General features: G+C 37.8%; 1 protein-coding gene across 4 annotated transcripts in view; it reads left to right on the plus strand.

Annotated features, from left to right (window-relative positions):
• The window catches only part of EPRS1 (glutamyl-prolyl-tRNA synthetase 1), a 71862-nt gene extending 59878 nt beyond the window's left edge, over positions 1–11984 (plus strand). For 2 of the 4 annotated variants that reach the window (XM_023632725.2, XM_070255728.1), the window contains 4 exons: positions 3447–3607; positions 5703–5781; positions 11457–11521; positions 11598–11984. In XM_023632725.2, the coding sequence (XP_023488493.2) occupies positions 3447–3607; positions 5703–5781; positions 11457–11521; positions 11598–11616 (324 nt within the window). In that variant the 3' untranslated portion in view covers positions 11617–11984. The remainder of the gene's footprint in view (positions 1–3446; positions 3608–5702; positions 5782–11456; positions 11522–11597) is intronic. The other 2 variants (XM_023632724.2, XM_001488930.7) reach the window with 1 other exon arrangement.
• The last annotated feature ends 354 nt before the right edge of the window (positions 11985–12338 follow it).

Here is a 12338-nt window from a genome sequence, read left to right on the forward strand (position 1 = left end):
AAGATTGTCAACAAAATATATGCCTCCTCTATGATTTGGCCTCAGATAATATTCACAACTTCTATTTTTGTTATCCCTGTTCATACATCCCCTTCTCTTTTTCTTCTCACTTTATTTTTCCACCTCTCTGTCTTTACTTTGTGCTATGTCTTCCGCTTGAGTTGTAGAACTTTTTTATTGTGAAACAATCACAAATTTACAGTAACACATGTACAGTACAAAAAATTAACTTTTTTCCTGAACCATTTGAAAATAAGTTACTGGCCTGATGCCCCATCACTCTACAAATGTCTTCTCCTACATAATCACAATACAGCCAACAAGATCAGGATGTTAACAATGGGACATTACTACCCTCTAATTCTAGAACCCATTCAGGTTTTGTGAGTTGTCCTGCTAGTGTCCTTCGTAGCAGAAGGATCATAGTTTAGAATTATTTGTTACATGTAATTGATATTCTCTTTTTTTTTTAATATTGGCACCTGCGCTAACAACTCTTGCCAATCTTCTTTTTTTTATGCTTTTTCTCCCCAAATGCCCCCAGTACATAGTTGTATATTTTAGTTGTGGGTCCTTCTAGTTGTGGCATGTGGGATGCCACCTCAGCATGGCCTGACAAACGGTGCTGTCTCCGTGCCCAGGATCTGAACTGGCAAAACCCTGGGCCGCAGAAGAGGAGCGCATGAACTTAACCACTCAGCCACAGGGCCGGCCCCTGTTATTCTCTTTAAGTCTGGAATATTTCCTCAGTTTTTCTTTGATTGTCATGATCTTAACACAGCATGTTTCTCATTAGCTTTTTTTTTTTTTTTTTTTTGAGGAAGATTAGCCCTGAGCTAACATCTGGTGCCAGTCCTCTTCCTTTTTGCTGAGGAAGACTGGCCCTGAGCTAACATCTGTGCCCATCTTTCTCCAATTTGTATGTGGGATGACTGCCAGCATGGCTTTCAAGCAGTGCCATGTCTGTACCCGGGATCTGAACTGGCGAACCCCAGGCCGCTGAAGCAGAATGTCTGAACTTAACCACTGCGCCACTGGACCGGCCCCTCTCATTAGCTTTTTAATTAATTAAATTCTTTTTTTTGTAAGGAAGATTGGCCCTGAGCTAACGTCTTTTACCAATCTTCCTCTTTTTGCTTGAGGAAGATTGTTGCTGAGCTAACATCTGTGCCAGTCTTCCTCTGTTTTGTGTGTGGGATGCTGCCTCAGCCTGGCTTGATGAGCGGTGTGTAGGTCCATGCCCCAGGTCTGAACCCCTGAACCCTGGGCCGCCAAAGTGGAGTGCGTGAACTTAACTACTATGCCATCGGGTCGACCCCATAATTAATGAATATTTTTATGGAGCCATGGTTTCTGATACTATTCAGTAGGTTCTGATCTGTTACTGTCATTATTTATTTTGATGCTTAGGGTGTCTTTGGTATGACTGGTAGGATCCCCTAAAGCTGACTTTTGTGTTCTTCGACCACTTCCTTGCCTAGTGGCACAACAAGATGTTGTAGTGCTTATCTTCTGCTTTCTCTGCCCCAGCCCTGGAATTAGCCGTATCTCTAAGAAGCCCTGGTTCTTCTTAGTGGAGAATGGTATTTAGTGCTGAGTGTGCTCATCTCTTTTGAGCCATCACTGCTTCCAAGCCTTCTCAGTAGATGGAGCTATGGAGTATGTGTATTTGTCGATACACGCATATACTCACACACGTTTACATCTGTATTTCCATATCTGTCTATGTAATTTGATAACCATGAGTTCACATTAATACCTTTGTTTCCAATCAAAAACATAGTTTTCACTCTCTCTTTCCATATTTTAATTCCCTTTTCTGACAGTGAAAAACCTAGCTCCCATTCTCCTTCCTGTGTTTATTTATTTGGCCAATGCCTCTGTATACAACCAATCTCTCATTGCCCCTGGCCCCCAGCCCCCTGCGTGAATGCCCTCCTCATCCCGTGGGCTCTCACTCCATGCCAGGCTGTTCTCACATGAAGATGCCCACCTCAGGCTTTGACACTCTGCTCTGGGCTGCCACAGCTCTCTCCTTTTCCAGCACAAAATCCAGTCCTGTTGCATTTAGTTGTCATGTCTTTTTAGTTTCCTTTAATCAGGAGTAGTTCCTCAGCCTTTTTGGTCATTCATGACATTGACATTTTTGTAATATAGATCAGTTATTTTATAGGATGTTCTTCAATTTTCATGAATTTACTCATTAATTTTTGCCATCTCCAGTAACTTTTGTTCTCTCTTCCAGTTGAGGTTAGTCTCCCACTTCTTAGGTTCTGTACTGATTTTTACTATTTGTATGCATGCCTTATTTACCCTGCAAAACATGAAGCTCTTGAAGACAGGTTCTCTTTCTTAGTCATCTTCTAAATCTCATTGCACTTAGCACTTTCTGACATATGTGTACATTGGATGAATAAAGGAAAACAATAAAATAATGTACTGTTTAACATAGAACAATTTGTTCCATAGTGCTCCTTATTTTATAAAATAAATCTTCTCTAAAGGGTAAGTCGTTTTTTCTAGAGTAACATTTAAAAATTTTTCTGTGGCTTTGATTTGGGGAACCACTGATCAGCTGAACCCTATGTAGAGACTCCTAACTTAAATTTGAAAACCTCAGATTAATTTTAGAGGATTATTCCATCAAAAATAAAATGTTAAAAACCTACTGTTTATCACATAAGGTTCCAGGCCCCAAAAATGAGGTCTTTCTCAGCCTTAGTCCTCTCACAGAGCAGACTCAGTATATGCATTCACTGGGATCAAACAGTCACCCGCGTGCACTTACATGTAGTCCTCAAGCCCCTTTGTAAAAACCAGAGGGTATAGGAGAGTGGTTCCCAAAGTGCAGTCCTGCGACCAGCAGTCTCAGCATCGTTTGAGAACTTGGTAGAAACATAAATTCTCAGGCACCATCTCCGGACCTACGGTAATAAGAAACGCAGAGGGTGGAGCTCATCCGTTTGTGCTGCAATAAGCCCTTCAGAGATTCTGATGCTTTCCAAGGACCCAGAGCTAGGGCTTCCCAACCAAAGCACCCAGCTGTGCCATGCATGAGTCAAGGATGAGCCAAGGTACTGACCGGTGGCCGGGGGTGGCTTTAGCTTCAAGAAGCCTTGTCTGTTTAGCCCCTTGTAACATACACGTGATTTTCTAAATGTTCTATTATGTGAGAAAAGTTAGGAAGGCGGATCTAGACAACTCCCCTCATGATTCTCCATTAAGTGCTTTCTTAGAACGACTTGGGCCGTACATTTTTTTCTTAGCTTTATGCCTTTTTATTGGAATAGGTTTCTGTAATATCTCAGGAATATTACCTGCTTTTTTTATTGTTTGCTTATGCCTTTGTCTTTTGGATTTTTATAGTGGATAAAGCCATGAAACAAGTATATATTCAATTGGAGACATGCGTGTATCATTTTTTAACTGCCTTTTTTGTTGTCTAGGGAGTTCCAATTAGACTTGAAGTTGGGCCACGTGATATGAAGAGCTGTCAGTTTGTAGCTGTCAGACGGGATACAGGAGAAAAGCTGACAGTTGCTGAAAATGAGGCTGAGACTAAACTTCAAGCTATTCTGGAAGACATCCATGTTAACCTTTTTACAAAGTTAGTTCCTTTGAATTGCTTGTGTCGCTCATCTTCAAATCCTACTCACAAAGTTTGAGATCTCTACTGAGGGATTCGTTGATTGCCCCAACTGGAAGTAATCTTTCCCTCTGAACTCACGTGGTTCTTAATTTGCCTTTCTCTTTGTGTTTTTGACTTGTATTCTTATTTTTCTAAGTGCTTTCTGCTCCTTACTAGGTTTGCGGTGATGGACTGTCTGTCCCATAGATTAATTTGGGTTAATTTTAGATCCAGCCTTTTATGACATACAAATTTGAAGGATTAAGGCCTTGATTCTCACCTGTTGGATACACATTAGCTATACCTGGGAAGCTTTAAAAAAAGATACTGGTGCCTGGGCCCTCCCCGGAGATGTTAATTTAATTGGTCTAGAGTGGGCCTGGCACCAACAGTATTAAAGCTCCCCAGGTGATTATGGTGTGCAGCCAAGGGCAGGAACCTCCGGACTGGGTTTAGCGGTGAGGCTGAGGGTGAGGAGGTGCCTCAGGGTTGCCCTGACCTTTGGAGAATGGTCTTTTAGCATCACAGATGTTAAGACAGGTGCTAGAAGATTGGTGGCACATGTGTGATGCCTTATTTTTTTTTCTGACACAACTGAAGCAGAGAGGAAGGCCCACTGCCACTGGGGATGGAGGCTCCATTTGGGGGAGGGTAGTGCCTGCATTTTATTTATTCATTTATCTTCTAATACCTTGTGCCTAAATCATATTTGGCTTCAATAAGTCTTCCATTTGAGGGGTGAACTAGTTTTAGCCTTGGCTTTGGTGCTTCTTATGTGTATTTAGGCAAGTTGTTTTGCTGCTCTTGCCTTGCTTGCCCTAAAATGGGTATCATAATAAATTACGATAGTAGTTAGTAGTATAGATATATACTACTATATCTATATACATAGATAGTAATAAATTACCTAGTAGTAAGGGGTTACCACAAGGATAATGCATTTGAAGTTCTTCTGAACTCAGAACAGGTAATACTGTCAGAGATGAAAGGTTAGAAAGCTACCTCTCCTTATTGCTGCCATTCAAATAGTGCAGTGGTTTTTTTCTTCCACGGGTTCTCTTCAGAGTCAGTTCAGAACTTTGGGAACAGACACATGCCTGTGCCTCATACCTGGAGGCTCTGACATTAGTTTTAAGATAGTTCTGGTTATTGGTGGTGTTAAAATGCTGTCTTTGTGATTCACTTGTGCTTAGAAAACCACTGCTTTAGTGGCTGAAAAGCAGCTTTTGTGTTGACGTTTTTGTTAAGTAAATTTGTTAATGTAAATTGCATAAGGGTGAGACATTTTCCCCACCTTAAGGCGTAAGCTTGGTGAGCGGTGTATTCCTTTCTCTGGATGTCATTGGCTGTAACTTAGTCACATGGGCTCATCTCACTATGAAAAGGTCAAAGAAGGGGCAACAGATTTGGTGGGGAGCTAGAGGTTGTTGGCATAGAGTTAACATGGTCTTAGCCCTGAGATTCAGAAAAGAAAAATACGCCTTCTCTGTCTTGGTCACCACCCGTGAGTGGGCCTTCTGTAGTGTGTGACTGAATGTGGAAGAGGATAATATTTATTTCCATTTCTAAAACCTGAGGTTCTTACAAAAGAATTACATGGTTTATGAAAATAGCTCGAATAATGTATATTTGTGTTTTTTATTTTCAAAGCATTTTCATGCCATTGTGTTTGATTCTCACAGCAATCTTACATGGTAATTAAACTTAAGTATTTTTCCAGTTTTGTGGAAGGGAAAACTAAGACCAGAGTGGTTTAAAAATAACCCAGACTCTCATAGGTAGTAAGTGGTGTGGCCAGGAATGGAATGTTGGTGAACAGAGATTTAACAGCAATAAAAAAAGTCGTGATTCCCTGTTGTGTGCTTGGCAAAGTCCCCACTCGTGTAGTGTTCACAGTAACGCAATGAAGAGTTAACTCAGACGCACTGAACGTTGCTGCTAGCGACAAAGCCGAAATTCAAATTGAGTTCTTCTCACTTCCAGTTTGTTTTTTCGTTAAATTATACATATGTTTTTTTAAAACTTTCTCGTATTAGTAAGAAAAAATATGTATTTTTAAATTATTTTTTGACAGGGCTTCTGAAGACCTTAAGACTCATATGGTTGTGGCTAATACGATGGAAGACTTTCAGAAAGTGTTAGATTCTGGAAAGGTAAGAGACTTCTGAGAAGTTTTGAATATAAAAATATTTCAATAAATGGCATTTTAAGACTCATTGAGCTTATGCCTGTGTTAATCCCCTTTTCAAGGCCAGTCACACAGAAGGATTATATATGGCTCAGCATTCTCAACTCTTTTTTTTTTCCCCCACTGGCTTTCCTTGAGCATTACAACGTTATATCACTTTTGGATAACACTGTGAACTAATTATGTAAAAGCTTTCTCATGCCTGATAAGCTGGCAAAACAACATTCATTCTGTATGACCCCTAGTGTTTTCATTATTGGAAATTTTCATTTTGTTTTTTACAGCTCCACATAAGTTCCTTAAGTAAGCGTTGTTTAGCTTTAGAAATGTAATGTGCAGATTCCTAAAATAAGGTTAAAAGTCCATTTCTTTCACTTCTCTGACCATATATACTAACCCAAATGTTAATTGGTTGAACTTTCTGAATAATAAGGGGGAAAGTATTGCTCATGTATAAACCTGTTTTTCAGAATGAGTGGGTAGTTCTGGCTCCTTAAAACTACGTAGGTTTTTCTCCATTGGAAAACTTTTAGAAATAATCAACAACTACAGCAAAGTTGCAGGATATGAAATCAACTTACATAAATTAGTAGCATTTCTGTACTCTAATAACGAACTAACAGAAAAAGAACTCAGGAACACAATACCGTTCACAATTACAACAAAAAGAATAAAATACCTCAGGGTGAATTTAACTAAGGAGGTGAAGGACCTATACAATGAAAACTACATGGCTTTCCTGAAAGAAATGGATGAGGACATAAGAGATGGGAAGACATTCCATGTACATGGATTGGAAGAGTAAACATAGTTAAAATGTCCATACTACCTAAAGCAATCTACAGATTCAACGCTATCCCAATTAGAATCCCAATGACATTGATTGGAGCAACAAAAGACCCCGAATTGCTAAAGAAATCCTGAGAAAAAAGAACAAAGGTGGACGCATCACAATCCCTGACTTCAAATCATAATACAAAGCTACAGTAATCAAAACAGCATGGTACTGGTACAAAAACAGGTGCACAGATCAATGGAACAGAATTGAAAGCCCAGAAATAAAATGACACATCTAGGGAGCTAATCTTTGACAAAGGAGCTAAGGGCATACAATGGAGAAAAGAAAGTCTTTTCAACAAATGGTGCTAGGAAAACTGGAAAGCCGCATGTAAAAGAATGAAAATTAGCCATTCTTTTTCACCATTTACAAAAATAAACTCTAAATGGATCAAAGACCTGAAGGTAAGACCTGAAACCATAAGGCTTCTAGAGGAAAATGTAGGCAGTACACTCTTTGACATCAGTATCAAAAGGATCTTTTCAGACACCATGTCTTCTCAGAGAAGGGAAACAATAGAAAGAATAAACAAATGGGACCTCATCACACTAAAGAGCTTCTTCAAGGCAAGGGAAAACAGGATTGAAATAAAAAAACAACCCACTAACTGGGAAAAAATATTTGCAAGTCATATATTTGACAAAGGGTTAATCTCCATAATGTATAAAGGACTCACACAACTCAACAACAAAAAATCAAACAACCCAATCAAAAAATGGGCAGAGGACATGAACAGACATTTCTCCAAAGAAGATATGTGGATGGCCAATAGGCACATGAAAAGATGTTCATCATCACTGATCATCAGGGAAATGCAAATCAAAACTACACTAAGATATCACCTTACACCCATTAGAATGGCAAAAATAACCAAAACAAAAAGTAAAAAGTGTTGGAGAGATTGTGGAGAAAAAGGATCCCTCATACACTGCTGATGGGAGTGCAAACTGGTGTAGCCACTATGGAAAACAGTATAGAGATTTCTCAAAAACTTAAAAATAGAAATACCATATGACCTAGCCATCCCACTACTGGGTATCTAGCCAAAGAACTTGAAGTCAGCAATTCCAAAAGTCCCATGCACCCCTATGTTCACTGCAGCATTATTTACAATAGCTGAGATGTGGAAGCAACCTAAGTGCCCATCAACTGATGATTGGATAAAGAAGATACGGTGTGTGTGTGTACACACACACACACACACCCACACACAATGGAATATTACTTAGCCATAAAAAAGAACAAAATCATCCCATTCACAACAACATGGGTGGACCTTGAGGGTATTATGTTAAGTGAAATAAGCCAGATAGAGAAGGACAATCTGTATGACTCCACTCATAGGTGGAATTTAAACATATAGACAAAGAGAACAGATGAGTGGCAACCGGGGGAAGCGGGGGGGGGGGGGGGGGGGTGGGCACAAAGGGTGAAGGGGTGCACCTACAATATGACTGACAAACAATAATGTACAACTGATATTTCACAAGATTGTAAACTATCATAAACTCAATAAAAGAACTACATAGGTTTTTCTGATTAGGTGGTTAATGGCTCTTAAGATTTTATCAGCTTTATGTGTTATGCGTATACAGATGTTAATAGTGGAAACTTTTAATTTTGATAAGAGGTCCTGACTTGCAAAATTATTAATCACTGGAGTGAATCACCTGTGAACTTTAGTATTCTGGTGTACACGTTTGATTATACAATCAGTCCTGTGTCCCCAGGTTATAAATGAGAAAACCATGGCCCAAAGTCTAAATGAATTAGTCCAAGCTATAGAGAAGCAGGCTTGGTACTAGAATTTAGGTCTTTCTTCTGACTCTGTTTAATGTACTTTTTGCTGTGTCTTTCTTCTTTTTCTTCTTTTTAAATTCATGCTGAGAGTATAAGGCAAAGTTTTAATTGGTTGTGGTTATAACCTCTTATTATATCTCTTATTGCATGAGCTGGAAAAATGTTAATCTCTCTGGCTCTCAGTTTACTAATCTGCAAAATGAGTACAAAGTAGATAATCTCAAGGTCCCCTTCAGATCCATAATTCTTCAGTATTTAGCCTTTTATTATTCTTGATTTATTGCCGTTGTAATCTTCAGCCTTTCTGCTTTCCATATTTGTCACTTGATTCAAACTATGTGCTGCTAATAGAAAGCTAGAGAACAGAGAGTCATCTGATGCAGTGTATTATTTTCCTTTCACTGTAATTTATTTATGATTATTTAATTTTTGTCCCATTAATTACTGAATTTTAAAATTTCCTTTATTGTAGAAATATGGTAGTCACTTTTGCAGTACAGTCTATTAAAGACTGCATAAGAGTTAATAAATCAACAGAGTAGCTGTTAGTTAATCCATTGCTTTCAAAGAAATGAATCTCAGCAGATACTAATGGAATCGTATTGTTTATTCTAATATTAGATAAGATACTGGAGAGATTTCAACCTCTCTTCTAAAGCAGAATGTAGTATTTTAGTTCTATGTCCAAAGAACACGTAGACACCAAAGCAAATTTTGTTTCTTGTGTTGAGTAGTTAGTTCCATCCCCTGTCACACCTCATGTTGGTCAGCTTAAATGTGTTGACTGACCATCAAGTAACCTTTGAGGCTGTTGTAAATAAAATTGTATTTACTAGGAGAGGAGAAGGAGGAAAAGATCTTTGGAACTTGAATGTAGGTGAAAGTTTGATTTTTCTTTTTTTTTACTCTCCCTTATTGGTATAAATGAAAAAAAAGTGTTTTATGTCTGATTTATGTGACTTGATTTTAGTAGATTTTTCAATGGGGATGATCTTAATTAAATGAAAAGTAAATGTTATTTATATATAATATATACTTTTTACTGTTGACATACATTACTAATTTGTTAGTCACTATGATTTTTGAGTATTGATATTTCTCATCAACATTTTCTGCTACAGAATTCAAGATATTATATATTGCAAAAGATTGTGTTTTTAAAATACAGATATAGAAATAAAAAAAAGTAACAAGTTAAAAATCTTTCCCATGGCTGAATAAATAGCCTAAAAATGCATACTGTCCTTTCATATTAATGAATTCATGCATAAATAATCAGAAATTTCAGGTCTTAGCTTTACTTTGAAGCTAGAAAGAAGTAAAACATACTTTACAAAATTAACATATTTTTCAAAATTAACATTTATGAGTTCACGTACATTTAATAATAACTTTAGTTGAATTTGTTCTCATGCTACACCGTTTAACATTTAAAATTTTAAAAATTACTGTTTTAAAAATGCCTTCTCAAGGCTTTGTCAGTTTTTTTAGAGAAAAAGAAAAGATTGTTTACTGTAAAAGTTGTTAAAGTTATAAAAACTATAGCCATAAGTGTTGGGAGTTAATAAAAGTAAAATTTCCTGAGCAACCAAATTTATTACCCAAAGTCATTCTTTGTAATTGTCTTAATATTTTTATCATTGCATAATTAGAGACAGTGATTAAAGTTTTTCCTCTATTCTGTCTTTGTCATGAATTTTAAATAGTAGTTTATGAATGTACATTTTTTTCATGTTTTTTGTTTGTATAAATGCTAATGATTTACCAAGTTTCAATACAGGGAAGTAACTGTGTGTTATTTCAGCTCGTATCTCTAGATTTTTATCAGTTTATCAGTTTTTGGGAATTAGGCTAACACATTTTGCAATGTAGATAACTAACGCTTCCTCACCTTGCAGTAAGGTTCACCTGATGAATTCCTTGTTTTTTTGTAATTTCCTAATCTCTGTTTACTTTCGCTTTACGAGAGAAACCTTTTGAAATGCCTTTAACCAAATCCCAAGTGCAAGGAAGGGTTTGCAGGAAGGACTCAGGTAGAGCATAGAATGCGTGACTGGGAATCAGAAGTTGATGAGGAAGCTGGATAACTTTCTAGCTGTTTCCAAACTAGCATTTCTGATGTATGGAGATTATCCACACCTTTGATTTCCCCAAAACTAACATTGATCTCCAGGAATTTTTTATAGGACTATTACATAATTGTTACTATAGACAAACCTCACTTTGAGATAGACATGCAATGAGAAATTTAGGATTCACAACTGAGAGAAATCTTAATTCTCATCTAGTCCAACATCCACATTTTACAATAGAAAAGTCAGTGCTGGAGGTTTTCAGATAGGCAGTGAATTTCAAAATTAGAATAAAATTCCAGGTGTCCTGTTTCAGCCTGTAATTCTATATGATCTACGAAAGAAAATCTGAGAGGTGGTTTTTTTCCAATAGAAAATGATTTTTGACTTTCAGATATCCTTGGACTTTAAAAATGATTCACTTACAAAATGTTAAAAAAAAAAAGTGAGGCATAAAGTGAGGTTTGCCTGATCGTTAATTGTGTTAACAACAGTTTAAAAATTAGTTTACTCTTCGTCACCTCCCCTCGCCTCCTGATGAGCATTTAGCGAAGTAGAGCAGGGAGTAGTTCAGATTCATAGGCGGGAGGTGCAACTGGAGTCTGGATGCAGGTCAGCTCACCCTTTGTTCTTTCTCTCAGGTGCTGTGTGGTAGCCAATATCTTAGGGCATTTAAGTATATGACGAGGCTGTCTTTGACAGTTGTGTCCTGGTGTTTTATGGTATGTGAGTTTTGGATAGTGGAAAAACATTCTTTCCCATCTCTTGCACCTCTGAGCCAAGTTCCCAGCAGGTTCGCAAAGGTACCATGGCCTGAAAAAGGCTGGGGGATCTATCCTCTTTGCTTGTAAGTTTAATAGAGACCTCAAGTGCTCCTTTTATAGAATAGAAGGAGTTACAAATACTGAATATTTTTCCTTTTCTTATTAGATTGCTCAGATTCCATTCTGTGGGGAAATTGACTGTGAAGACTGGATCAAAAAGACCACTGCCAGGTGAATAGAATTAGCGGATAGAACTTGCGAGGTACTGCGATGAAAAAGGATAGAAATACACAGCATCAATGAACAGACTTCTTATTTGTGTTTAATTGTAGGGATCAAGATCTTGAACCTGGTGCTCCATCCATGGGAGCTAAAAGCCTCTGCATCCCCTTCAAACCACTGTGTGAGCTGCAGCCTGGAGCCAGATGCGTCTGTGGCAAGAACCCTGCCAAGTTCTACACCTTGTTTGGTCGCAGTTACTAAGGGATAAAACAAAACCCCAGCTCCTACCCTCCTCTCTTTTTAAGAAATTGATACTACTATCTTCCCAGATATATCTAGACTGTTTTTTTGATTTTTTAAATAAAAGTTCTAAACAGAGGTCATGTGAAACAAACACCTATTCTTATGCCTAAATTAACAGTAGAATAAGACTTTTCTGTGAACAACCCCAGTAATAAATATCATGAACTGATACTGTTTTATGCTTTCCTTTGTTTCTCAAATACCTGAATTATTACTACAATGACCTTCCTACAAAGAGATGAAGGTAACTGAAGCCTAGGGAATTGTGCTGAATCTAAGCATCCCTCATGTTTCAGACCTTGAACCACCAATGATCTTGTGTTTTATATGTTGAAGTACTTCCTTTCCGTAACTCCTGCTGAATCTAAGATTGCCATAAATCTTTCTCTTTAAAAAATGAAACAAAACCACAAATGGACCAAAAAAAAAAAGGCTTTGCCTTGAAACCCCTCTCCCTCTCATTACTACTAGTTGCTGTGGGGTCTTCAAAAAACAAGTCACGGTTTCTGAAAGAGCGACCAGC

Source organism: Equus caballus, chromosome 30, assembly GCF_041296265.1.
Source record: "Equus caballus isolate H_3958 breed thoroughbred chromosome 30, TB-T2T, whole genome shotgun sequence".
Taxonomy (NCBI): domain Eukaryota; kingdom Metazoa; phylum Chordata; class Mammalia; order Perissodactyla; family Equidae; genus Equus; species Equus caballus.